General features: G+C 39.4%; 3 protein-coding genes and 1 long non-coding RNA gene across 11 annotated transcripts; 2 read left to right on the top strand and 2 right to left on the bottom strand.

Annotated features, from left to right (window-relative positions):
* The first annotated feature begins 46 nt into the window (after positions 1 to 46).
* Positions 47 to 3,987, top strand: LOC103478023 (glutathione S-transferase kappa 1). The gene is made up of 7 exons (XM_008431478.2): positions 47 to 503; positions 584 to 665; positions 758 to 886; positions 1,934 to 2,079; positions 2,186 to 2,302; positions 2,392 to 2,485; positions 3,586 to 3,987. Exons 1-7 carry the CDS (start codon positions 435 to 437, stop codon positions 3,633 to 3,635), a joined length of 687 nt encoding a protein of 228 aa, XP_008429700.1. The 5' UTR covers positions 47 to 434; the 3' UTR covers positions 3,636 to 3,987.
* On the bottom strand, positions 1,280 to 11,297 carry LOC103461091 (uncharacterized). 7 transcript variants are annotated; one of them, XR_014084062.1, is made up of 6 exons: positions 11,159 to 11,277; positions 10,791 to 10,910; positions 10,122 to 10,196; positions 9,843 to 10,020; positions 5,155 to 5,221; positions 1,280 to 2,033 (listed from the first exon to the last, which is right to left on the bottom strand). It is a non-coding gene; the product is annotated as an uncharacterized LOC103461091 (long non-coding RNA). The 7 variants fall into 7 exon arrangements; XR_014084063.1 differs by having other exon boundaries at positions 9,843 to 10,023; XR_014084061.1 differs by lacking the exons at positions 10,122 to 10,196; positions 10,791 to 10,910 and adding an exon at positions 7,966 to 8,124 and having other exon boundaries at positions 9,843 to 10,023.
* styk1b (serine/threonine/tyrosine kinase 1b) lies at positions 6,025 to 13,928 on the top strand. 2 transcript variants are annotated; one of them, XM_008403422.3, is made up of 10 exons: positions 6,025 to 6,529; positions 7,474 to 7,520; positions 7,973 to 8,140; positions 9,419 to 9,751; positions 9,861 to 10,042; positions 10,525 to 10,599; positions 10,821 to 11,029; positions 11,579 to 11,619; positions 12,864 to 12,960; positions 13,056 to 13,928. In XM_008403422.3, exons 2-10 carry the CDS (start codon positions 7,475 to 7,477, stop codon positions 13,246 to 13,248), a joined length of 1,344 nt encoding a protein of 447 aa, XP_008401644.1. In that variant the 5' UTR covers positions 6,025 to 6,529; position 7,474; the 3' UTR covers positions 13,249 to 13,928. The 2 variants fall into 2 exon arrangements, with proteins under 2 accessions (XP_008401644.1, XP_008401643.1); XM_008403421.3 differs by lacking the exon at positions 6,025 to 6,529 and having other exon boundaries at positions 6,558 to 7,520.
* Positions 13,920 to 25,036, bottom strand: phc1 (polyhomeotic homolog 1). Its single transcript, XM_081597681.1, has 14 exons — positions 24,665 to 25,036; positions 22,033 to 22,157; positions 21,844 to 21,951; positions 21,565 to 21,630; positions 21,340 to 21,483; positions 20,751 to 20,915; positions 19,943 to 20,662; positions 19,693 to 19,825; positions 18,958 to 19,124; positions 18,140 to 18,203; positions 17,968 to 18,055; positions 17,678 to 17,849; positions 15,420 to 15,657; positions 13,920 to 15,326 (listed from the first exon to the last, which is right to left on the bottom strand). Exons 2-14 carry the CDS (start codon positions 22,147 to 22,149, stop codon positions 15,175 to 15,177), a joined length of 2,334 nt encoding a protein of 777 aa, XP_081453807.1. The 5' UTR covers positions 22,150 to 22,157; positions 24,665 to 25,036; the 3' UTR covers positions 13,920 to 15,174.
* Positions 25,037 to 25,154: the final 118 nt, after the last annotated feature.

The following is a 25,154-nucleotide window of genomic DNA, read 5'->3' on the forward strand; positions in this document are numbered from 1 at the left end:
TTCGTTTATTTCCTATACACCACTCTACCAGTAGATGGCAGGATCCCAAAGTAACGTTGTTGGCCAGCCTCCATTAAGAACCAGAAAAAGAGAAATGCTACTTTTGAGTAGTAATAGTTTTTCTTCTGATTTAATATTTTAATGTGCTATTTGAGTTAATGTTAGACTGAGGCTAATTGTTGAGCCAGTTTGAGTAACCAGTTGCAGCGCTGTGGCTAATTGCTAACGGGTTTGCGCTGTGTTTGTTTATCTTTTCTCTGCCGAACTACAAACGCCAAGCTAGGCTGCTCTGCGTCAGGTCAGTTCAACTTTGACTCACTTGGAGATTCTCCAAGGTTGCTTGAGAGAGCAGCACAACAACTTCGACCTGCACAGAGCAAGTTAGTGTGAATCTAAACGTAAAGGTTAGCATTTGCAAAGGTAAAGACCCGAAGATGACCTCAAAGAAAGTGGTGGAGCTGTTCTATGATGTGGTCTCACCTTACTCCTGGCTCGGGTTTGAGGTTTGTGTCTTCCTTCTTTCTCATCCTGCAGATCCAATCCATATTTTGGGGGGGTGTAAAACCATGCTTTGTGTTCCCAGATCATCTGTCGCTACAGAAACGTGTGGAACATCGACCTGAAGTTTCGTCCTGCGTTTCTCGGAGGCATCATGCATGGAGCTGGTCAGTGAGCATGAAGGACTTAGAAAGTGTAAATTAAATCTCATGTGCATGCTTATAATGGACTGGAAAATAATCAGTGTCTTTCATGACAGGAAACAAGCCTCCTGGTTTAGTTCCCAACAAATTTGCCTACATGACTAAGGATCTCCACCGCCTGGCCAAGTACTTTAGCGTCCCTTTACACCCACCTGCTGACCCATTTGAGGTCATGTTCCAAAAAGGTAAACACTATCAGCATGGGTGCTCTGCTGGGCTCTGATCAGACAGATTACGGTACTTAAATTGAGTCAGACGGTCTCTCAAATTTTAGAGTTTCTAATTAAATAAGTAACACTTAGTATCTTACAGTAGCACAGACAGGTCAGCAAAATGCAAAAGCCACAACACAGCAACAAAAAGCTTGAAATATTGTTTCCTGGAAACGATTGCATCCCAGCATTCCTTTAAGGTTGCAGTTATTCACACATAATACTGCATTGACGACTGCCGTTCGATATATTGTGCAGCATTATGTCATTATTTCAGGTCAAGATTATTACTTTTGGACTCAAATGTCCAGAATGTGACGAACCTGGTTTCCAGGTTTGGAAAAGGAAATAAACGCATGGAAAACATTTGCATTTTCAGACTTTTATTAATTTCATTGTCTGTTCAAATGCCATTTTTACACATGTGAAAAAAATAAATAGCTCATGCAGCGTCCTATTTTAAGACCTTTGATCATTGTGTGGGAAAAGGAATGCAGCACTGGATCACTCCAATGATGAGGAGGAAGTGGTTCTACGTGTGACAGGAGCTCTGCAAACTAAAAGGACAAGAGGTGATCCTCCAGTATGAGGACCCCTAAATGTTTGTGGATATAAGAGAGTCTTAAACCAACATTTCTGACTCAGCATTGGGGAAGTTGACAAAGACATTCAAAGCAATAAAAATGGAGGAGTGTCTGATTCTTATCCAAACCCTGTCCAAGTTCCATTAGAGTAAAAATACAATCATAACTACAATCACATGAATGTAACTGTTGCTGCAAAATGAAGTCAGTATTTTTTACCCCAGGTTGTACAAACAATTAAAATAAATTATTTTGTAAAATTAACAATTGGCATTAGCAATGTGAGGAGATGCAGTAAAACCAATTTCAAGAGCTAAATGATGGTAAAATAAAAGATTTAATCGCTAGCTGTTATATAAACAGTACAGTAAAGACAATCTGTGATTTATCAGGAATTTTCTGGTAAATAAGACAAGAGTACTTCTTTTCTTTTTAGGAACTTTGACTGCAATGCGGTTCGTGACAGCGGTGCAGCACATGGAGAAGGGTGGAGACAAGCAGGTGGAGCAGGTTTCCAGGGAACTGTGGAGGAGGATCTGGAGTGAGGACAAAGACATCACTAAACTTGAATCCTTCTCTGAGGTTGTTGCTTAAAAACACGCGCATCGGTCCCATTTCTGATTAGATTTTGAGTTGCATTCATTTCTATCTGTTGTGGTTTTTTTTTTTTTTTTTTTTTTTTCCCCAGGCAGCCAAAAAAGCAGGACTGAGTGACGATGAGATTGAAAAAGCGCTAAAGTTGTCCACCTCGCAGGAGATCAAAGATAAGCTTAAACGCTCAACAGAGGAGGCACTCAACTACGGGGTTGGTGGTGTTTTTTTTTTCCGTTGTACTTTGTAGAGAAATTAGTTTATTTTAAAGAAACAATACTTGTGATTTTTTTTTTCCCCCAGGCATTTGGTTTCCCGATGCTGATTTGTCATGTTGATGGAAAACCCGAGATGTTTTTTGGATCTGATAGATTTGAACTCATGGCCAACAGCATTGGTGAGAAACACAGAAAATACTGTACACATGTCAAATCTTCATTGACTTGAATGTAGGATTCTTGGATTTGAATTATTTATTTGAACCATTTTTAGGGTGGAATGATAAAACTTCAGTGCTGTTTTTTGTTGTTGTTTTTTTTTTTTTAAATTAAACCTATAATTGCATATTCAAGTTGGAGATGTTGGTGGATTTTCCCAAAATTGTACATGTAGAATCAGATATACAGGCAAACATCACACTAATGTTTGCTTAAATGCTACTGAGCAACTTTCCCCTAACATTCATCAACAAACTTCTGGCAAAATTCTAGCTGAATATTTCTCATCAGAAATGGGAGAGCTCCTTTAAATTGTTTGGTTTTCAGTCATGGATTCAACTTTTAGGCATACATTTCAATGGGGTTCACAGGGTGACCCCCATTGAAATAAATTTTTGTCAAAGCTAATTTATTTTTTATGGAGCTCAGTATGCTAAATATGTATGAATTATGTTAAAAAGACAGGATTGTGCCTGGAAACCAACCAATTTAAACAAACTCTGCTTTTTTTGCACGGAACAGTTTTAAAATGTACTAAAACTGATGTTTGAAGCTGAGATGAAACTTGCTAATATACACATATTATAGGGAGTGTGTATAGTTGAGCCTGTGTGTTTAATTTTGGCCCACAACGCCAAAATGAATTCCAACGTTTGCACATAACTCTTGTTTCTAAAATTACTGTAATTGTTTGTGGTGTAATCATTTCATTCAGGAGAATGGAGGGTTTAAAAAACACACAAAATTATGATGGCCAGGATGACTGTAACTATTTATAAGAAAATATGAGGCATAAGAAGGCACCTTTACTTACACAGTATGACTTAATGGGTCATAGGACATTAACTGAACTTTAAGGTTGCACTCATTTAAAAAAATGCAGATTCAGGATGAATTTACGATTCATTAAAATCATGGGATTTTGTATGATTAGGTGTTTCCATACTCCGGCTGTTTGGAGTCTGAAAAGATTGTCTCATTTGCTTCCGATTTTGCCCTTAGCTACAGAATCAGTTACATGTATTGTATTCTAAAAGGTAATGTTTTTTTGTTTTTGCAGGAGAGAAGTGGTTGGGGCCTAACCCAGACAGCTCTGCCTCCAGGCTGTGAGATCTGACCTCCTTTAACTCACTATTCCAGCCAACACAGATTTTCTAAGCTGTGCCTTCTGCAATTTATGGAAAGTCTACATAATTTTTGTTTGAGCCAAAAAAATCAAACATACAATTTTTCTGAAAATAATGTTCTTTGCAGCAGCGTTCGCAACATTTAGACGCTAACAGGTCGTGTTTATTGTTGGCCCTGCTGTTGACGTGGCTCTGTGACTTATGTTGAAAGTCTGTCCATTGGTTTGATTGGGATTAATGGAATCAAATGAATGAATGGCTTTTTGTCGAAGGCCAGAGCAAAGCTGATGTTTGTGTTTCTAATAAAAACTTAAATAAATCTTTAATAAATCCTTTCTTGATCCGATGAAAGTCTGTGAACTTTTAAGATTTTAGAAAACACTCTCCCTAAATCTGAACATAGTCATTTCCCCATCACAGTAGGGGTATTCGTCATTAGATTAGATGAATTAAAAAGGTGACGGAGCGATTATAACTTTCTCCAGCAGGGAGCGCTGGATTCCAGTTTGTGGTGGTGAAGCGAACGTTGAACTGACCCCTCATCTATTATCATGAGGTGAATTGTTGCCTGAAGGACACAATCTTTGACAAGTGTTTATGAAGGGAGTCTCCTTCAGCAGAGAGGTTGAAGCCTCTTCAGAGGTTTTTCTGACCAGTCCTAGTCGGAGGAGACTTCCAACGAAGCAGAACCAGAACTTTCTGGAGGGACTTTACTGCTCCTTCTAGGTTCAAGAAATGTTGACTTCAGATAAGCAGACCACAATAAGTGGGGGAAAAAATAGAGTAGCTGTTTAAATCTATTAGCTAATTACGCCTTTTGCCTCTTGTGATGTCATCCACATGAACAGACACAAATCAGAGTCAGTTGTTTAATTCATATTTCTTTTTAAAAGACCTGGAGTAGAAATGCATACCCATTGGCCAGCTGTGCCTTATTGTCTGTGTAAATTTGTTACTTTAAAACAAAATGCAGCACTAACATAGTATCTGTAAGATGGGAAAGTTAACAATATAAGTAAAAGGACATGTGATAAAGTAGAAGAGTAAATGTAGCGTAATAAAAGTACAGAAACATCAAGGATTTAATCTCTGCGACTTTAAATGTTTCAATATTTCTCTTCAAAATCTGTATCATAAGTGGTTGAACTAAAAATTGAGCCAAGAAAATATCAGATGTTGCCTATTCTAACCTAATATGAAGAGGGAGTAATGCAGAAAATAACCCACACAAGTGATTTTATCTAATATATATATATATATATATATATATATATATATATATATATATATGAAAAGATTAAAAAATAATATTAAAATTTTGATTCACTGATCATTTTTCCTGCAAGAACAAGTGCCATTATTTTATCTTGAAGGAAAACAGTTAGTAGATTTTATCTTGAAGGAAAACAGTAGGTTGTCGTGCCCTCCATATGAAGTTTAACCTCTGATACATTCCCAGCTTTGTTTGCTTATATAACCAGAGGATGCTGACATTTGTTTACCTGACAGGGCAGGAGAACCAGTTGATGTCGGTGAGTCATGACCGGTCCCAGCAGCGTTGCATTACTTCTGTGAAAACAGTTTGGAAATATTTGTTATTAAATTGGCTTTGTGTAAAGCAGATCTGCCACTCTCCGGTTCAGTCGGCCGTCGTAATGTGCAGACATGAGATTTTGGCTTGTGGTCGCTAATGTTCAAAAACACAATTTGCAGTCGTGGTTAGATTTTGTCAACACACTCCAGGAGCTGTCAAATCAACTTCACACAAACGTTTGACGCTGAAACATAACTGGACTCAGTTTATATGGTCACATTGTCATTTTATACCTAAATCTGAAAAACACAACATAAATTTAACGTAAATTGTGTTTATGCAACAACAATGTTTAAGGATTCTTCTAATATTAAGCTGATTTATGTGAGACTAATGTACTAATAAGTAATTACATTTTTTGTTAAATGATGAATATTCAACCGTTGTTTTGCTTTGAAATCATCAAATTCATACTATTTTATATACCTAAGGTTTATCAGATACAGAACCAGGGATAAAAGCATCAGCACATCTTTTGTTGCTTTACAGCCAAATGTTTCATCTGACAGACTGAAGACAAAGTAACACATGATTATAAAACCAAAGGGAAATATAAGATGGCGCTCAATTTGTTTGGCCTACATATTTATCTGGCCTTTTTAGTCAGATCACCCTAAATATTTTTTGATCCACCTTTTGTCCACTTTGCAATTAAGTAACCGGGGTGCACAGTGAGGGTCGTGGTTGTGTTGCCGAGGTATGAACACATTTGCGCTCATTGTGATTAAAAATCAAAAGCAGTTTGTTTTTTGCTGACTAAATGCCCCGGAGACAAAAAAGCCAGTTATGCAAGTTTCCGATCAAAGAGGTGGAAACTATAAAGTGACAAGGAGTGGCTGGACCTGTTCCTGTGAACAAAGGGCAGAAAGGGAGGGCAAGAAAGGAACTCGCATTCAAAAAAAAACTAACGAACGGCTGTCAGAGAGAGGAAGACAGGCGACAGGTGAGAGTTTTGGGGACCGGACAGCTGATTTCAGTCCTCAGCAGCATCACTCCACTCTAGGAGCGTGAGGGCGGAGGAAGGAGAAGTCAGGAGTGAAGGATGTGGTGCAGGTGATGAGGGTGGAGTCAAAGGAAACACCGAAGGTGGGAAGGCAGACAAACAGAGAGCAGCAAATTGATCCCCGGAGACGAAGAACACAAGGAGGAGCTGAGGAGCACAGCTGACAGGATGCAAACAAAGTGCCAAACGGTGTGAAGGAAGGAACCATGCACCTGCGATAAGACGATTCTACACACTGTATATTTTATTTGACGTTCAGAAATCCACCCACATAAGTGAGGTAAGAGTTTCTTTACTACATTTCTGAAACACAATGCGATCTGTTTTACAACAGGAGCTCATTCATCCACTATGTAGATTCAGAAACAGCTTAGAAAATGCAACTTTTAGTTGTTTTCAGGGTGGTTTTATTGAGAACTGGCGTTCTTTATGTTTGAACACTGGGTGTGAGGTGCAACACAAGTTTTAATGTGACAGTAAAATGCAGATTAACAGGTTTGGAGATCTAGGATGTGACGTGAAAGGATGATGACGAGACTGAAGAGATTTTATTGCGTACCCCACATCAGCCTTATAGTGCATTTTTTAAACCACAGACCAGCCAGCACATGGCATACAGGTTACTTGGTTATATATGCTTCTTTGGTGATGATTACACATGTTCTGATGGTGATAATTAATGCAAATATTGGACCACAGCTGCAAAATTATTATGTAAAATTATGATGGCTGTGTAGCCAGAAGATAAAAACAACAAACTGAGAAAGGAGGAGGAAGAAAACATTGACACTTGGCGCGTTAACACAACATCTGAGGTTCCTGGTCTCGGTTACAGTTCAGGTCTTTCTTAACGCTTACGTGTGAGAGTCAAGTTACAGACTTTGCTCCACAAACAACACAACTAAGTATCTTTCAGGGAAACCCAGTTCCTTAATTTGTTGATTTAGACTCATAGATGCTTCATTTCCACTTCTATGAAGAAGTCAATGTTCATGTTTTATTCAGTACCTGAGGCTACACCTTCAGTCTCAAACAGAAACACTTCTTTGCATTTTACGTCAAGTCAGTCTTTGAAGATCTCTGTTATTTGTGTGAAGTGATCTTCTCTATTGTTATTACCAAGCTTAATGGAAAATACTTAATTATTCATTGAGGTTGGAAATTATGAATGTGTGTTGCTGGTTCTGTTCCTGAGTGTCCCTTCGATCTCTTTCAATCTGACAGGATGTCAGGATCAGACTCTCTCTGCACTCATGGAGACACCGCCTGTGGTGAGTTTTATCAGAACCGTGAACCTCTGACCACTAAACAGAGACAGCTTTGATGATACTTTTAATACCTTATCCGTCCTTAAGGGGGGCTAAACATGCTCCCTAAATCCAGAACTCAAACTCGAATGTCCATATCTGCCAGGTGCAATTTATGAAAGTATTTGCAAAATCCCTAATTTGGAGTCTGGATTATAGGTCTTTAATTTTCTATTTTATAAATGCAATTTTTTATTTATTTGTCTCTCTCTTTTTTTTGTCTTTTGATCTTGCAACCTGAATTTAACACCTTATCTTTGTGATATTTCCTCATTTGTGTTAACAAGCTATCTAAATCTGAACAAAACACACACTGTCCAAATTATGATAAAAGAAACATTTTATCTTAATAAGTAAAACATCAGACTTGTTGCCAGTTAAGCTAACACATAACCTCGTGTCCGGTCACCTTGCAGTGATCCGTGTTTATGAACAGGAGGTGATCGTGGTGCCCGTCCTCCTGCTGGCCAGCTTTCTGGTCACTCTGGTCTTCATTCTGCTGCTGCGCTACTGCCCAGAGAAGGTCGACCGAATCCGTCCACGAAAGAAAATGACCACCAGGAGGATACTGCAAGGCATTGATGGTAAGTGGAGCAAAAACAATGTGAACTATGTGGGGTTGGCATCAAAACCTGTTTGTCATTCGTGTGTCACATGATCTTGTAAGCCATCTGAGTTCTTGGAGTTTCCTTGTACTTCCTTGAATTGTACTTTTGGACATGCTGCTGATAGAAAATTTGATGACATTGAGTCTTTCTTCTCTTTTTTTGTTATTCAAAATGCATCTTTGTTATTTACGTTAGGTTTTACATTTGTTGTTTATTTCATAGAGACGAATCCACTTCCAAATAATGTTGTGTTGTTTTCTGCTGGGTAAAGATACTTTCAGTGAGATGTAAAGCCACGTTTGCAGATATGAGATGAAAAAAAAAACCTTTTGAAGGACTTGAGACAAAAATTAAAAAGTTATTAGAATTGATATTGGAGCTACTATTTTTGACATCCTTATGTGTTGACTTATAGTCATTCCAAAATTTCTTATTTGTGTTTATGTGAACATTAAAAACCATTTTTAAATATAGAAGCTTGCTGGAAATATTTGATTTGCTGAAAATTAGTTTTTAAGGGATGGAAACATCCGGAAAATCTGATTTAATTTAGTAAGAAAATAAGATAGGAAGAAAAAAAAAACATATAATATGTATTTTTATGCATATTATCTCTGTGGCCATCTTTAAAATGAAGTATTTTGTCTGAAGGGATATTACTGGAGAACACAAAGTGTCCAAGCATCCAAAAGCATTAAGAAAAAACGGAGTTATTAATTCCTCTTTATCTCAAGTCAACTTTATTGTGATGATGATCATCACAATGTTCTATTGAAATTGATGTAAATATTTTTTTTACAGAACAATAAAAAAACACCTACAACCCATTATACGTCACTCCGTTATAACAACTTTACTTTTAAAGCTACAAGCCTCATCTTTCTGTAATATTATTCAAACACATCAGACATATTTTGTCGCCTAAAGATAACATGTTAGCCCATTTAAGCATTTATCTTCCTCTTGATCAGGATTTAACCAATAAAATGATTTAAAAACTCGCTTCCACATTCACAGACTTCTGGTGACGTCACTTAACTTTATCATTTCAATAATGTAATTTAATTATTTAAAAGTTTTTAAATAATCTGCTTCTAGCTCAAACTCCATTTGAGTTAGAACAATTAAACAATTCTACATGAATTGTTCTACAATTCATGTAGAACAATTTCTGACAGTTTAAATTATTGCTATAAAACAGATTCATCTACACTTTACTTGCTAATTCGTCTGTTCTCTTCTGACTTCTTTCAGCTCCACCTGGTCTCAATGTACTTGAGCATGAAAGCATCGCGTTGGATATGCCCACTTCCTACTCCACCTTCGACACTTCGAAAACGTATCAATCTCAAAGGTTTCCCACGGCGATGAGCGCTCCCGCTCCCTCACCCAGCCCCCTGCCGGATCCCATCAAGCCCAGTTTCACTCCCATCGTCCAGCCCAGAGAGCTGCCCCGCCAGAGGCTGCCAGAGTCCTTCAACCTGGTCGCCCCTCTGCAGGGTTCCTTCTCCCTGCGAGCCGACACGTCTGTGTCTCTCTACAGGGCACGCATGGAAAACAGGAATGTGGTGCTCCGGGTCCTCAAAGGTGAGGAAAATTACGTCTTTTAAAGACACGTCTTTAAAAAAAGAAAAAAAAAAAATCTGTTTTCAAGACCAGATTTTAAAAAGTCATTTACCATCTCTTTCCTCCACAGACTCAGCTGATGCCGATGAGAGACATGACTTCCTGGGCTTCGCGTCTTTCCTCTCTCAGCTTGGTCCGCATCCATTCCTGCCGGAGCTGCTCGGCGTGGTCTCGATTCGAGCTCCCCTGGTCACGGTGGTGGAGGAGCTTGAAAACAGGGACCTGCTCAGCTACTTGTGGCAGTGCAGACAGGTAAAGAAGAGAATGAACTCTATTTTCATACACCGCATCACAAAGTTTGGAGGCCACAGTGGTGGGAGACAGTATTTACCCTCCAACTGAGTTCCACGTTTAGCACTGGTTCTTATTTTCTCCTTACGTTGATAATAGCTCTCTCTGTGGTTTGCTGAAGTTCCAGATCGTAAGAAATAGTCAAACTTATTTAGATTGGAGCATGATGTGCTGATCTTATGGAGTACTTTGTGTTGTCAGACTGGTTCTGTTCAAGGCATTTCATGACTCCACAGGTCTGGTAGTTATCAGGCTTGTGTGCTAGTGAAATTTAAATCAACTGTCTTAAATGATTGGTTAATCATATTCACTTTATGGATTACTTGGGGGAAATTACGTTTCACAGTGCTGTATAAAATTACTACAATATTCAAACTGATAGAAAACGACATTATTATTCAAATGCAAGTGTGTCTAACAAGTATGTTTCCGTTTTTTTCCAGGACAAAGTGGATCCTCCGTGTGAAATGACTGAAAGAAGAATATTCACTATGAGCAGTCAAGTCGCTTCTGCTCTGGTTTGTACAATAATGAAACATTCTCTTTTACAGCTAAAAATATTTCAAAAATACAAAATATGATAAGATAATAGATGTTTTCCATATATTTTTGCCATTTTTTTCCACATGTGTCCACCACGTTAACTAAACACATTAAAAAAAAGTTTTTCTTAGCTTATTCTGAACGGGATTTTTGTGGCCTATCTAACCCTGAAGTTCTTGTTTTGCTGCATTGTTAGGAGTTCCTCCACAGCAAAGATCTCCTTCACGGAAACATCAGGGCCCGCAGCGTGCTGGTCACGAAGCAGCTCACAGCCAAGCTCTGGGGTCTGCATGGAGTTTACATAAGAAAAAGCAAGAAAGCCACTCAGAGGGACGATCCCAGCATGAAGAAGTGGCAGGCACCGGAGCTGCTGGTCAGGAAGGCAGCAACTAAGAGCAGTGACATGTCAGTGGTTTTTTTTTTTTGTCTTCTAATGATTCTTTACGCCTAAGTTTCAAATGTCTGCCTATATAAATCTTCCTTATTTTAATTTGTAAGTAGTTCTTTAAATGTCCTGTGAGATGATATACTTACCCATGTATCCATAACAACTGGAACTTTCAATATCCCGCAAGTTATTTTCGAAATTTATCGTCTATTAAACGACGAGTGCCCCCCGGATTAATTACACTCTCTGCAGCTGCAGCTGTGAAATTACCGTAGTAACCCGATATTGGCTGGAAAGTGCAACGTCTTCCCTTTCAGAAACCGTTGGAATTTTTCAGATAGCGCCACTTGTGGCGGAATTATGGTACTGCAAATTTGGCCGTGTCGCCGGCGACACGTTCCGGTCTAGAAGGTATATTATTAAAGCTGCTCAAATCCAGTTTCCTTCATTTCAGAGATGTTCAGATCATGTTCACTAGTTTGTGTATATTGTAGCTTTTATTTCTAAGAGCTTCAACTGAATAGAAGACTAACTACATGCATTCTTCGTTCTGTTTGCTCCAATAGTTGGTCGTTTGGGATCTTGCTATTTGAGATGACATCGTTAGGTAAGTCCAGCAATAACTTTAAAAAAAAAGGTTAGACATTAGCTCCCCCTTGTGGTTGCTGAGGAATATATGTATATATTTTCAAAGTAAACTTTACTCTTAAAAACTTAAGCAGCAATGCTGACAAAAATGTTGTTAGCGCTTTCGTAGATGACGGAAATAGAAATTGAAGGGGAAAAAAAGCCGATTCTCACACAAAAAGCCCCTCCGACCAATAAAATGCAGAAAACCATCTTAATTCTGGAGGAAGATAAAATGCAGTTTCGTCTCTCATGACTGCACATGTATAAAAACAACAGAAAATATTTTTTCATGTGGTGCAACACATGCTTTCTGTTGCCCCCATGGGCAACTCCCCATATAGGCCATATTAAGAACCGGGACTGGCTGAAACTGAGTGGATCCTGGTTTCTTCAGTTTATCTAAATATTCGTCTCAAAGTTAGCACCACGGCACAGCTGGATGTTACAGGAAGTTAGAAATGTTCCCAAAAACATTTCTAACATTTCTATGAGAGGGCTGTCTTGTTTTTCACTACTCCGAGTCATTTATACTTGAAAAATCAGTATGCTTAAAATGCAGTAAAAGAACAAAGTACACATTATCTATCTTTACTCACTCAATAATTATTTTTTGTTGCCAAAAACAGATATTTTGTTTCTGCAGGACAGTTGCAGCTTTCTAAACATTTATCCCACTCAACACAAACTTTACTTAAGTAAAGTAAAGGCTGGCTTTACTTAATTCAAGTAACTCACATCTGACTCCTTCAGTGGATGTCAATGCTAGGCTAATGCTAACGTGTTTTCTTTCCGTTTCGATATTACTTGTTGATAATAAAGCTTGGAGCATATTTTAAAGTAATTCCAGTCAACACTTTACTTTGATTGTTGTAAATCTGATTTTGGCAACAAAAATTTAAAGAGTAACTTGAAGATTTTAAGTCGTAAATTGTTGCTGAATATGTTGAGGAAATCATATTGTATAGATATATACAGAAATATGCACACAGAAGAATATTTAGGCAAAATTGACTTATTATGTAGGCTTGATTTTCTTGCAGCTAAGCATTGCTGCTTTGCCGTGTTTGGTAGATTTATCAAGCAGGGAAATCTATCACATCAACTTCAATATCGCATAAAACTTGGAGCACTTTTTCGGATCTACTTCTAACTTCATGTAAATGTTACAATGGAACCGTCTTTACTTGGTTGTTCAAAAATATTTGTATTCTTTTTATCTAGGCGATGCTCCATTTGCAGAAATCTCAATTAACGAGCTTCTGCAGTTTCATCAGAGAGGAAAAAGCTTGAAAAAACCTTCCAACTGTTCCAACTCACTGTAAGCATGTTACAAATGATTCAACAACCTTCTTCAAGTTTTTCATACAGTGCAGAATATAACCAAAACCCTGCTTTTACTTGTATTTTTCTTAGATATGCGCTGATTAAAAGCTGCTGCCAGTGGAAGGAGCAGGACAGACCGCTGCTGGCTGAACTGAGCCAAAAGCTTGTTTCAGGAGAAAAGAGCGCCTCTGATAAAGTCCTCAAAGCCTCGGGGACGGTTAACCTGGAACAGTACCTGCAGGAGGCCGGATACGGAGAAGCCAACAACTACACCGTTTTCTGATCATCTACATCGTCAAATGCCAAAGAAGAATATGTGTGTATTTGCACTACTATCTCCAAGTCTAATGGAGCACTTATACAACTGACTTTAAGATGCAATCGAAGTGTTGCAAACTGTGTTTGAGCACTTTTGGCAATAAAAGGGGATTTTTATTAAGTTATTATTCTTAGGATTCACTCAGTTGAACAGGGAACTCCTTAGTGAGTTGATTTTGGGAGGAAATTTCATGATTGTTGGACAAATCTCAGTCTTTTGTTTCTTTCTTGGCTAGGAAACTTTTTGAGGGTTCAGGTTGGAAAACAGAACTTGTGTTTTTTTGTGGTTTAAGACCAGAGAACATGTAAACATGAGTTTGTGCATCTTTCTTACAACCTGAACCTGCAGGTGATGCTATTCAAACATTATGGTGTCAAATATATATATTTTTTAAAAAAATTGATCAATGCCTTTTAAAAAAAAAAATTTAATACATAAACGACCACAGAAGAAGTTACAAAGGGAAGGATTTGTTAGTGTAACTAATAATACCCGTATCTACGTTTACTCAAGGAGGATGGGTCATACAGATGTCTGCAAGATCCAAACTCAGCCTGTTTACATAAACTCAAATGTTAATGGCAATATGAATTATCGTGAGGTTGAAATGAACCTATGACCAATAAACAACATACTCAGTTCCAGTAATGTTTATTGATAGTACTGCATACACATACAGAGAGCACTTCCATTTAGCCCTTGAAAGAGCAGAGCATCAGTAGCCGCCTCCAGGTACTTTATTAAAGCTTCTACAACTATATTGTCCCATGAAAAAAATAATTCTGATTGTACTATAAAAATGAGAAAATACAAAACTAAACTCTTCATGACTATTAAAAAACAAACAAACAAAAAAAACTACTAAAACACCAGGCTTGTTGAGTGTCATTGTCAGTGATGTGATTGAAGCCTGGGTTTGGCATCTAGGACAAAAAAAACAAAAACATAAGCAGAATACAACAAAAGACCGAACACATGTAATTGTCACAAACAACCTGAAGACCGAAGCACCTTTTTAAAATACTGTTTGAAGTGAGATGTTTACGCAGGACCACCTGACAGGCAGTGAGAGTTGGAGTTTTCAAGGAGTCCACATACAATTACACCAAGTTTCAAAGAAAAAGACAAACACTTATGAAAGGAACACTTCAGTTCATGACATCAGCGGCTTACGCATACCAGTATGCAGAAGTCCGCACATTCAGAGTCCAGAAAGAATACTGTCTATCTAGTGCCTTGAAAAAAGAAAAGTAATCACACCCCTTAAAAGTTTTTCCCCATTTCATCACGTTAAGACAACAACCGTTTACGGCGATAGACCAACACACAGTACAGCAGAACTGCGCAGCTGAAGGAAAATGGATCTCCATGGCAACGTCCTCTACAGAGGATGAAGCAGGTAGAGACGTACTCCAACAAACAAAAGGTAGATCTATGGAGTATGAATCCCAATGCACGCCGCTCTTTTGTGTTGCTTTGTGTTGGCTGACGTAAAATCCCAGAAAAAGACTCAAAGTTTGTGGTTGCAATGAGACAAAATATGAAAAAAAAAAATCAAGGGGGGAAAATAGTTTAGCAAGGAACTGTGGGCGTTCTGGGACCCAGTAACTTAAAGGTTCTCTAAGGGCTTTAGGAGGCACTGAGAACAAACTGTAGCTCAGTCAATCAATCCTACCTCTTAACTGAATCAATCACATCCCTTTATGTCACTCATGGGCTTTTAAGAAAGCTCCTACCTTAAAACAAGAGAAACATCAAAGAGGATGAACTGGATTAAAAGGTTCATGTGGTCTGAAAGGCACCTTCAGATTGATAGGGATCAACTGTTTGTAAACCAACACATCCGCACAATCTAGTCCAAGTGAGGCGTCAGAAATGAGGGCCCAGCCATCACTCGCGCAGACTGTTGATTGAGGCACAGATCTTCAGAGCCGGACCCAGTTTAATGTTCATGGTGGAGATTAGGTGGTCTTCTCTCAGCAGCAGCAGAGCCTGTCCGTCTATTTCCTGCGACAGAAACTGGGCCGCCAGCTCCTCGCAACCTGAAACCCAGCAGGAAGCCAAAGAGACGGGTGAGAACAGACGACCTGAACGTAGTTAAGCAATCGGAAGCGAACCGCGATCCGGCCGCTAACCTTGAAGCGAGGAGATGAACTTGCAGACTTCTTCCACGCTCCACTGAGCCGGAGTCGCGGAGAGGAAGCTGGCCCCTTCGATCAGGAGACTTCCAGGTGCCGAGCTGTCGGAGGGAGGAGCGCTGTGCTCGGCTCTGGAGCAGGAGCGTAACGAGCTTCTGGACAGTGAGGAAGAGTCATCCTCCTCTTCCTCCCCCTCACTGGACACGTCTTCCGAGCGACTGGACTCTGAGTGACACTACGAGGGAGACGGCAGAAGTTAAAACACAAAGCTATAAACTCAACATTAAGATAGTAATGTTAGGTCTGTCACGATAGCAAATTTTGCTGAACAATATTACGATAAACGATAATATTGTTTGAGACTAAAATAGTTTGAGACTATTTGGAAGCAATGCTTCGATAATGGCATAATAATGTTCAACCTCTCAACGACCAACAAACTAACGTCACAATGGAACTGGAAAGCATCCAAAAAACACAACCAAAAAACAATACATAAAACAAAAAAAAATTCATAAAACCAAAACCATAAATGAAATTATGATGTCTATGAATGTAAATTATCACTCCCCTTTTAATTTATTCTATGAATAACTGATGAATTGCTTATTGTGACCACTTCTTTGAACTTCAAGATTTTAAAGACTTTTCAGTCAGTTTTTCTAACTTTTTAAAAATGTAATGTAAAGACTGAAAATGTAAAGGTTTCAAATACATTTATGGAAATAATCCAAATCCCAGGGTTCAAATCTTCTTTAGCACAAGGTTCTCAGAGTGAACCAAAAAAACGTCTAATACAGTGTTTCTCAACCTTTTTTGGGCCAGCGCCCCCCTAGCCCTTATCCAGGTCCTTCACCGCCCCCCACCAAAAAATTTGAAGGCTACTTTGCACTGACAATTATTTTATTATTAATGTTACTATCACTATTGTAGATGTTTTGAATCGGCACACCGATTATACTTTCCCGTACACTTCAGCGCGCCTTACGCTCCTTCACCTCGCGCACATAACGGGGTAAATGTAGCGCGGGGGGGGGGGGTTAGTTAGTTTCATTTGATTAATATTATCCTCTCTCGGTTTATTGCTATGTCCACTTTAGTTTCTTTCCTGTTGCTACATTTATTTGATCGTTTATTGACCATCAGTAATTTTCACTCATCACCTGCTGCGCCACCTATCGTCATGCGTTTCACATAATGTGTTGATTTTTTCACTGTTCAGCGTCGGATTCTCTGTTTTTATGTCATAATTCACATCTAGTTCGTCGCTCCGTTTTGTCCGCTTCTCGTGTTTCAGAGTTTTGCGCAATGTGCGCGGATTTTTTATTTATTTTTTAAATTTATTTATTTATTTTTAACTCCCTAAGATGCAGGGCGGTCGGGAAACATATCGATGGGAAAAAGGCAGACTTTTAAAACAACGGAAACAATTTCGGTGTTCTGATTATTGAAATATAAAAGTGCTGGTACCGTTGTTCCATCAAACCCGTTTCACGTCGGACCACTTACAGCTCCGTGTTAACGCTATAACATGAACTCTCTCTAACGTGGTATCACCCATGGAGGGATTTCTTTATTTAAATGGGCTCATTTTTCAGAGGGATACAAAGTCAGGATATCGTGATTTTAATAATTACATGTTTATTAGAGCAATTTTCTGTTGTCCTTCCATGGTTGCGGGCAGCTTTCAAACGAAAATAAAACATTTTTTAATATAAATTGCTGCTTTGACATGATCACAGAACTGCAAAAACATATGTAGCCTACATAAATACCAGACAAAGTGAATCACAGCAGCGTCATCAGCCGGTGTAACGCTGAACTGATGCGAAGCAGAGCTGCGCCATGAAGCTACAAACACTGAATAGAAGAAGAGCTGCCATCGATACAGCTGCAGCCAGGCATGATTTAATGTTACACAAAACAGTTTTACCAAGTTGCTCAAAGTCTAAACTGGTATTGTTGTGGATTTAAGGTGTAAAGTTTACCACTCGACCGAACGCCCCCCAAAGGCATCCCAGCGCCCCCCTTTTGTAAAAATGTCCGCCAGCGCCCCCTGCCGTCCTCTGAACGCCCCCTGGGGGGCGGCACCGCCCACGTTGAGAACCGCTAGTCTAATAGATCTAGAATGGAAAGCTTTTCCTATGATATATAGATTTCTAAAAATAATTTGGTGCTTCAAAATGTGAAATATGACTTTGCTTTTGTTTCATTTAAAAGTAGCAAGAAAAAAACAAAACAAAAAAAAATCTTACCTTGACAGAAAGATGCTTGCTCGATACTTTACTGTAGGTGCTATTTGAACTCCCCCTTCGGGAAGGACCTCTGCGTTTAGCAGAGTTTTCTGAGGGGTTTGGATGTAGCGGCGGCCCCCCACCGCTCCGCCCTCTGCTGGACTTGTAGTGCTGGCTGCAGCTTACGTTATACCTGAAGATCAACAGGGTAAGTCTGCAACAAGCTCCAGTAAATCACACTGGAGTTTGGGGGGGAATGAACACTTTTGCAAGGCAGTGTAACAGTATCTTTATGAGGAATGAAAGTGTACCTCTTTGCACAAGTGTTTGAACAGAACCGCTTTGATCCCCTGAACTGGCTGGCGGGAGCAAAGCATCCACAGTACTCACATTTCAACACTGAGAGATAAAAAGAAAATATGCAGAGCGCCGACCCGTAAAAAGAGAAAGAAAATCACAGTAAATACATTAATCTTTACTTACATGGAGGACCGTTCTCTGTGCGGCCAACCAGAGCAAAGTCTCTGTCTTTGAGCAGCCCAGCAACCTGCCAAACAACAGAGAAGTTAACAAGAAACCTACTTCTAGTGTTCCTACATATGTTTTATAAAGACAAAAAAAAAAAAACACCCCACTAACATTTGTTTGAAAATATACAAACCTTCACTGTACATTGAAAGAACCCAGAGGTAAAACAACAAGGAGAGAAATAAAAGAAAGCAAGGACACAAGGGTAAAAGGAGAAGGAAAGATAGTAGAAGAAGTGAGAGGAGGATGAAGGATGACACATGGAAGCAATTAATAAAGAAGAAGCAAAGAGAGGAGAAATGGGAGGAATGACAAAATGTTGGAAATAAAGACACAAGCAAGGAATAGAGATAGGATGCAGGGACGATTGGGAGGAAGGAAGAGAAAGCACTATAAAGAACAGAAAGGAAGAGAAAAAACAGAGGGAGGAAGGAAGGACGCAATGAAGAATGAAACAAGAGGGACAAGAGGAAAAAAATGGAAAGACACGAGGGACGTAGAAACAAAGGACAAAAAGCGATGACATAAGGGAGGGAGGATATGGACTAGGACACAGGAAGCATAAGAGAAATGAAGAAAGAATACAAAACAAATGGTGGATAGAAGGAAGGACACACTATTTAGACATATGGGGAAGGAATAAAATCTGAAAATACAAACTAATTTTGATTCAAATCAAATTCCAGATTTTCCCATAATTTCCAGGACTGAGTCAGAAACCTGCACCTTTCACCATAAAGTTTTAACATGCAGATCTGGCAGGGGTCGCTTACAGGGAAGGGCTCGGCTCCCTCTTGAATAACAAAGCCCTCGATGAGATGAGTGAGGACTTGAGGTTTGACCACGGCCTGAGGAACTTTGTCCCCATGGCCGCCTCTGGACAAGGGCAGAGGCAAGGACAAGGTCGGGGGCGCGGAGAACGTGGCGTCTACAGCGGGCGCTGAGGAGAAATGGAAGAGAGACTGAAACAATTTATCAACTAATCATGATTAATCGATTATTGAAATAATTGTCAACTAATTTAGCAAACAATCGTTAACTGAAGTGTACAAACTCAATAAAACACCATTTGATGAGAAGAAACAACATATTCAGAGAAGTAATTAAGCCACATTTGAACAAAATATTGTAAATTTTGTTATTATCTTTGATTTAAGATAACACCTTTATGTGTTAAAATGTTTAACCCCAAACTCTTCAAGAGGCATTTTAATGTTCACTAAAGAAATGCAATTGCTTTGCATTTTAGGCAATTAAATGTTTATTTTCTAATTAAAAAAAAAAAATGAAATAATTTGTTTATTTCCATATGTTAACATATTTCACACATTATACAGAAAAAGCTTAAATAGTTTAATAAAAAAATTGCAGAATGTGCCAGTTAATCAATTAATCGTCTGAATAATCAACAGATTGATCAATTACAAAAATAACTGTCAGTCGCAGCCATAAATGGATGATATAAAGTTGAGAGAAACTCAAGTGAATCGATGGTGAACTGGTATTACCCGAGTCCTTTGTGGGGGCAGGAGATAAAGGAGGAGCTGCATCCTTCATGGGGGCAGAATCTGATGCTTCCGACGTCTCATTTGGTGCATCACTCTCAGACTTTCTCTTCAGAGAGCCGACCAACGGCTTTGCCTGAAAGCATGTGAATAAAAAAAAAAAAACACACATTATGAGACACCAGTTATCACTTTTTTTAAAAAATTTTATTTAAACACAAAGCTTGAGCAGAGCAGTTCGTCCTGATCTTACCATGGCAGCATTGCTGGGGACTGAGCTAACCGCCGCACCAGACGGACTCTCCAGAGCCGCGTTGCTCCGCGCCTGAGCCAAAGCCACAGCTTGTGCATTTCCTGCCAAGCCCTGCCTGGCTCCCACCAGCTGGACCGGGATGTGTGGAGGGTTATGACCCCCGGCGTTAGCCTGACTGTTGCTTGGTGGCGCTGGCAGTATGGGAGGCGGCTGCCGAGGCGACAGCTGAATGGGTAAACGGTGTCCCTGAGCCGTCTTGGGCTGTATGGGGACGAGACCCTTTTCCATGTTAGCGTTGGCCTGCTGAAGGGGCTGCACCACCAGAGTCTGTGGGTTCATGCTGGCCTTCGGGGCCACAGAACCGATTGGGTAGCCCTGGGTGGAGGTAGTGACATTTGAAGTGGGCACCAGGATGACGGGAGAAGACGGGGCCAGGAGGAGCTGAGAGAGGGGGAGCGCTGGGGATGAGGAAGAGGAGGACGGGGCCACAGTGGCTGCAGGGGCCACAGTCATGGCAGCCTGGTTCCCAGCCTTCACAGTCAGAGTGCTGGAGGCAGACGGCTGGTTAAAGCCGGCTTTAGCCATCTGCTGCTGCTGAGAGAAAGTCTGCTGCTGCTGCTGAGCGAGAGGAAAGCTGCCGGCATCCTTCCTCTCTGCATTTTCAGCCTTTACAGCGATGGCTTTGGCGTTAGAGGCACAGTGTAGAGCCAGGTTCTGCACCTGGGAAGCAGAGAGACCAGACATTTATGGTGAAACAGAGTCTTCCCTGAGCTGTGGCGCCGGAGACTGATCTTTAAATAGAGCAGACCTGGTCGTTGTCAGCCTGGGCACATGTAGTGGTGGAAGCAGTGTCATGCTGTTGCTGCTGCTGGGGTTGTGTTTGTGTCTGAGCTACCGTCGCTACGGCGGCGGTTGTCCCGCCGGGCATGAAGATGAGCTGAGAGGTAAGCGGATTCCTTAGAGAGCGGTTCACCTACGCAAAGACAAGAAGATGTGATCAGATCGTCTCCTAACCACATGAGGAAGAACTTGTAGGACTCAAAAACTGCTTATTGCCCTGGTTTTGATGTACTTACACTAGACTAGTTAACCAAATACTAGGATTCTTCACAGTTTCATATCGGCTTCAGTTAAACACCCCACAATCTAGGGCTGCATCACTATCAGTATAAAAAAAACTATTAACTTAAACGGAAAGCCAAGGTGAACAAGAACATTTTTTAGTTTACTTTTCATTTTTTCTGCCCTCATGTCTTCAGGAAGATAGGTCCATAATTTACGGCAGCAGGAAGAAAATGATGCGTCAGAGTGAGGCTTAACTCTCCCTTTAGATACAAACTGAACGTAGAACACATAAATCTAGTTATTGGTAGCATGCGTGTGCATTTTAAACTCACCCTGAGATACATCTGCCCCTGTCCTGCAGAGTTTCCGCCCAACAGCACTGACTGGTTGAGAGCCGTTGTTGTTGCAGACGTAGCCGGACCGTGTGGACGAGGACTGCTCATAGTCCCACCGGCAGATGTAGTGCTTAAATTAACCTGCAGGAAGCAGAAAAAAAATACAGGTTTCTATAAAGTCATGAAAGATTAATCCTTAAAATTTTCAACGAATAAACTTACAGTGGTGGGAGCCGGAGAAATGCTGTTACTTGGTGTATTGGACTGGCGGCTAGCTGCCAGTGTGGCCTGGTTTAAAAAGGGAAAGCAAAACCAAGTAAAAATCAGGTTAAATGTAATGTAGCTAATTTAAAGACATAAATAGCAAAATGCTGGGCAAAGAAAAAACTATAAAGCGTTCATAATCAGCACATCCAATCAGGTAAGCTGAAGAAATAATAATTTAAAAAAACTTTTATTGGGGGATGTTTTCTCACGCAATGATTGCTGTCATAACTGTACCTGTTGCACAGCAAAGTTTTGTAGTTGGGCCGTGTTGATCTGCTGCTGCAGCATGAGCTGCTGGAAGTACTGGGCTGCATTAGGTTGTCTCTGCAGAGCTTGGAGAGCCTAGACAAAAACAACAACAACAAAAAAAGCATTGACATAAACGGACATTTTTTACACATCAGTTTATAAGCAATCTCTCACCTGTACAGCTTGTCTCTCATACAAAGACATGCGGGCGATCTGGGGTGCCCGGGAGTTCCCGCTCGTCTGAGGGTTTCCGTTTGTGCTGCTTGTGTTTTGGTCTTCGCCTGATTCCATGCTTGCTACTAGAAACCAAAAAAAAAACCAAACTCAATGATTGGAAAGGATTACAAAAAGTTTCTACTCTTGGTACCCATGTATACTTAAAAGCTGTAACAATATTAATAAGACACCTTGTTAGAAAAGGCACAACCAATAATAGCAAATGGAACCTAAAATTTTTTTTTACTTAAAATGTATATAGCTTTTTACAATAAATTATTAGGATTATTTTTTCTAATTTGATTTTAATCAAGTAACCACTTTACATTTTGGTTTGTTATCCTTTCATCTATACTTCAATAAAATAGCTAAAAGTATTTTCATTTTGCCAAACTTCCTGAGTAAAATGGAAAACAGCTGCATGGGTCTAAAGGAATGCCAAGTTGCAGAAGCAAATACATTGTGCACACAGCTGTAGCGAATAGGCAAGATGGTTTAGTGATATAAGAAAAGTTTATAGTTTCTGATTCATGTTTTTAGATCAAAAGGTTCAGGAGCTCTGAGACTTATTTTAGGGTTAGAGAACTAGATGGAGGGAAAACAGCTGGTTTTCTCTGGTAAATCAATGAGCAATGGCCCGTGGATGAAAAACCAAAAACAAATCAAAGAAAATGTTTCATACATTTGTCATAGTTTCAATCTTTCTTTAAAAATAACTGATATTAATAACCAAATCTCTAATAAAATACCTGCAGCCGCCTCAATAAGGAGTTCAGTGTAGAACCAAACAGGTCAAATAAAGTTTCAGATTGCTAAAATGTTCAATTGGAGGCTCAACCTAAGGGCGACATTGTGATTCTTGTTATGAAATCACTGTGCAATAACTTTGAGGAAGTGCCAAAGTTTATAAAAAAAAAGTGCAACATGATGCAATTTCTTTATTTCAAACAGAAAAGCAACATTTATTCCATCTGCTGATAAAGTGTAGAATAATAATTGTAGTTATTTTGCTGTCTTAATATATGAACAATTAATTCAGACGTTTTAAAAATCTTTGCCTCTCTGGGCTTCATAGAACAGCACAAGTAGATGTTAGTGGTTTAATTAGTCAGGCTCTGGTGGAGCCGCAGACGGCTGATAAACAGACCAGCCTGCAGCTTTCCAAGTGTTTAAAACCAGCCACGCTTGATAAAAGTCACAAGTTTCTACCATTGTCGATCTTACTCACATTCAGAAATAAATCCGGAAAGCCAAACTTCCAAGTAAGGGAAAATGTAGGAACCCTCCTTTGGTCAGCTGACGGGCAGTGCCCAGCAACTATGTGGTTTATTTAACCAGGTAAGTCAGTAAAAAAAACAATAAATCATTTTCTGTGATGACTTGGCTAATAGACAGCTGAAGTATACAAACTTCTTCTTCTTTTTTGTTACAAGAATACAATTTATAAAAGATTGTTTTAATAGACATTAGAAACAGTGATTCTAGTCTGAGACTTGTACGTAATTAGTTTCTGAAGCTAATTTTGTTTGAGACATGCTGTCTTTCAGCCAGCTGACAGTAAGTGGGGAGGGGAAGTGGTCCTCTAATCTGCTCACTAGGCAGCTGAGAAAACTTTGGCCACTCCAGAACTTTCTCTGGTATCTCGTTAAGAGGTGACATGAAGCAGAGCAGAGGAGTGATATGATTGATTTGTTTTGTTTTTTTGAGTCTTTTAAAACCTTTGAAACCTCTGAGTACATCATTATCACTAGCCAACCAATGCACAATCTGTCACATAAACTCAATCATAAAGTACTCTGCTTGATTTAACAGTTTACCAAACTAACTTTTTTTGAAAATGTAAAAGAAAATAGAGTCAAAAAACAGTTATATTTCCTAATAATTTATTACTTTTCAATTTTTTTTATAAAAACCTGGAAAAAAAGATGAATCAAACTCCTTACTTTCCAATCCTTTCAATACTGTAGATAGAAACCACCGACACAAACTGCTACAATCAATATAATTATAGTGCTGAAATTACAGAACAAACGCTTTTAGCGTCTTCATGATTAAGTACATTAAAGCTTTAACAGAGGTGGTGTGTGTTATTCTTTACTTCAACTCCTAAGGCAATAAACAAAGATGTAAATATGAGCGCTTTCCCCGCCACAATCAGATCTAAAATAACTGTAAAAAGCAACTGGTATTGTGATGTTTTCATTAGCAAATAAGATGTAAACATTTTAGGTGGATATGCGCAAAAGAGCACTTAATGAAACTTCATAAGATCACGAAAAACCCAGCTTTTCATCCATCGGTGGCTAACTCTTGCTACTTAGTTATTCTTCCACTCAGTTATTTGCCCTAATTATAACGTTTGAATTGGGATACATGTTGTAAAAGCATCCGAATATTAGAAACAATGTCTTTGGGTATAAACATTTGAAAGCACTGACAAAGAAAGAAAACATTTGACGTTAACTAGTAGTTATACATATGCTAACACCAGTTAGCAACATTAGCTGATTTCAACAGGCAGAAAGTCAGCAACTGTAGCTCTTCCAACAGTTCCTTTGGTCTGTAAATTTTTGTTTATTCAAGTGCTTACCTTTCGTGAGGCTTGTCTGTCCTTTTCACAGAATATACACGCATGAAAGTGGTCCTAATTTGTCTTTTACACTGGGAACAACGACTGAGCCTTTGAGGATTTTTGCCTGCAGTGAAACCCCGCCCCCTGCCACTCTTTTTCTTTTCTTCTGTTTGTACACTTTAGGGGGCCTCTAGAGGGCGCTATGGCGCAACTGACCTGTGAATGGACATTAGACATGGGCTGAGAGATCATAGGGAGGATCAAATAAAGTTGTTGGCGGGAGTTTTTTTAGATCATAAGAAACTCGGTTGACCTATTTTACCTGAAACTGGTCGGAAAAAAAACTTATAACCACCTCATGAAGCGGGAAAACTTTGGACTGTGTATTATTTCTTGAGACTTTAAATGATGAATAGTGACCCCTGCTGGCCAAACATATTACGGAAAGACAGATTTTACCTTTTTGTCTCAGTGAGAAAGTGTACGAGGAAAGTCGAAGAAAAAAAAA

The sequence above is a fragment of the Poecilia reticulata genome, chromosome 16 (genome assembly GCF_904066995.2).
Source record: "Poecilia reticulata chromosome 16, P_reticulata-male-v2, whole genome shotgun sequence".
NCBI classification, from domain to species: Eukaryota; Metazoa; Chordata; class Actinopteri; order Cyprinodontiformes; family Poeciliidae; genus Poecilia; species Poecilia reticulata.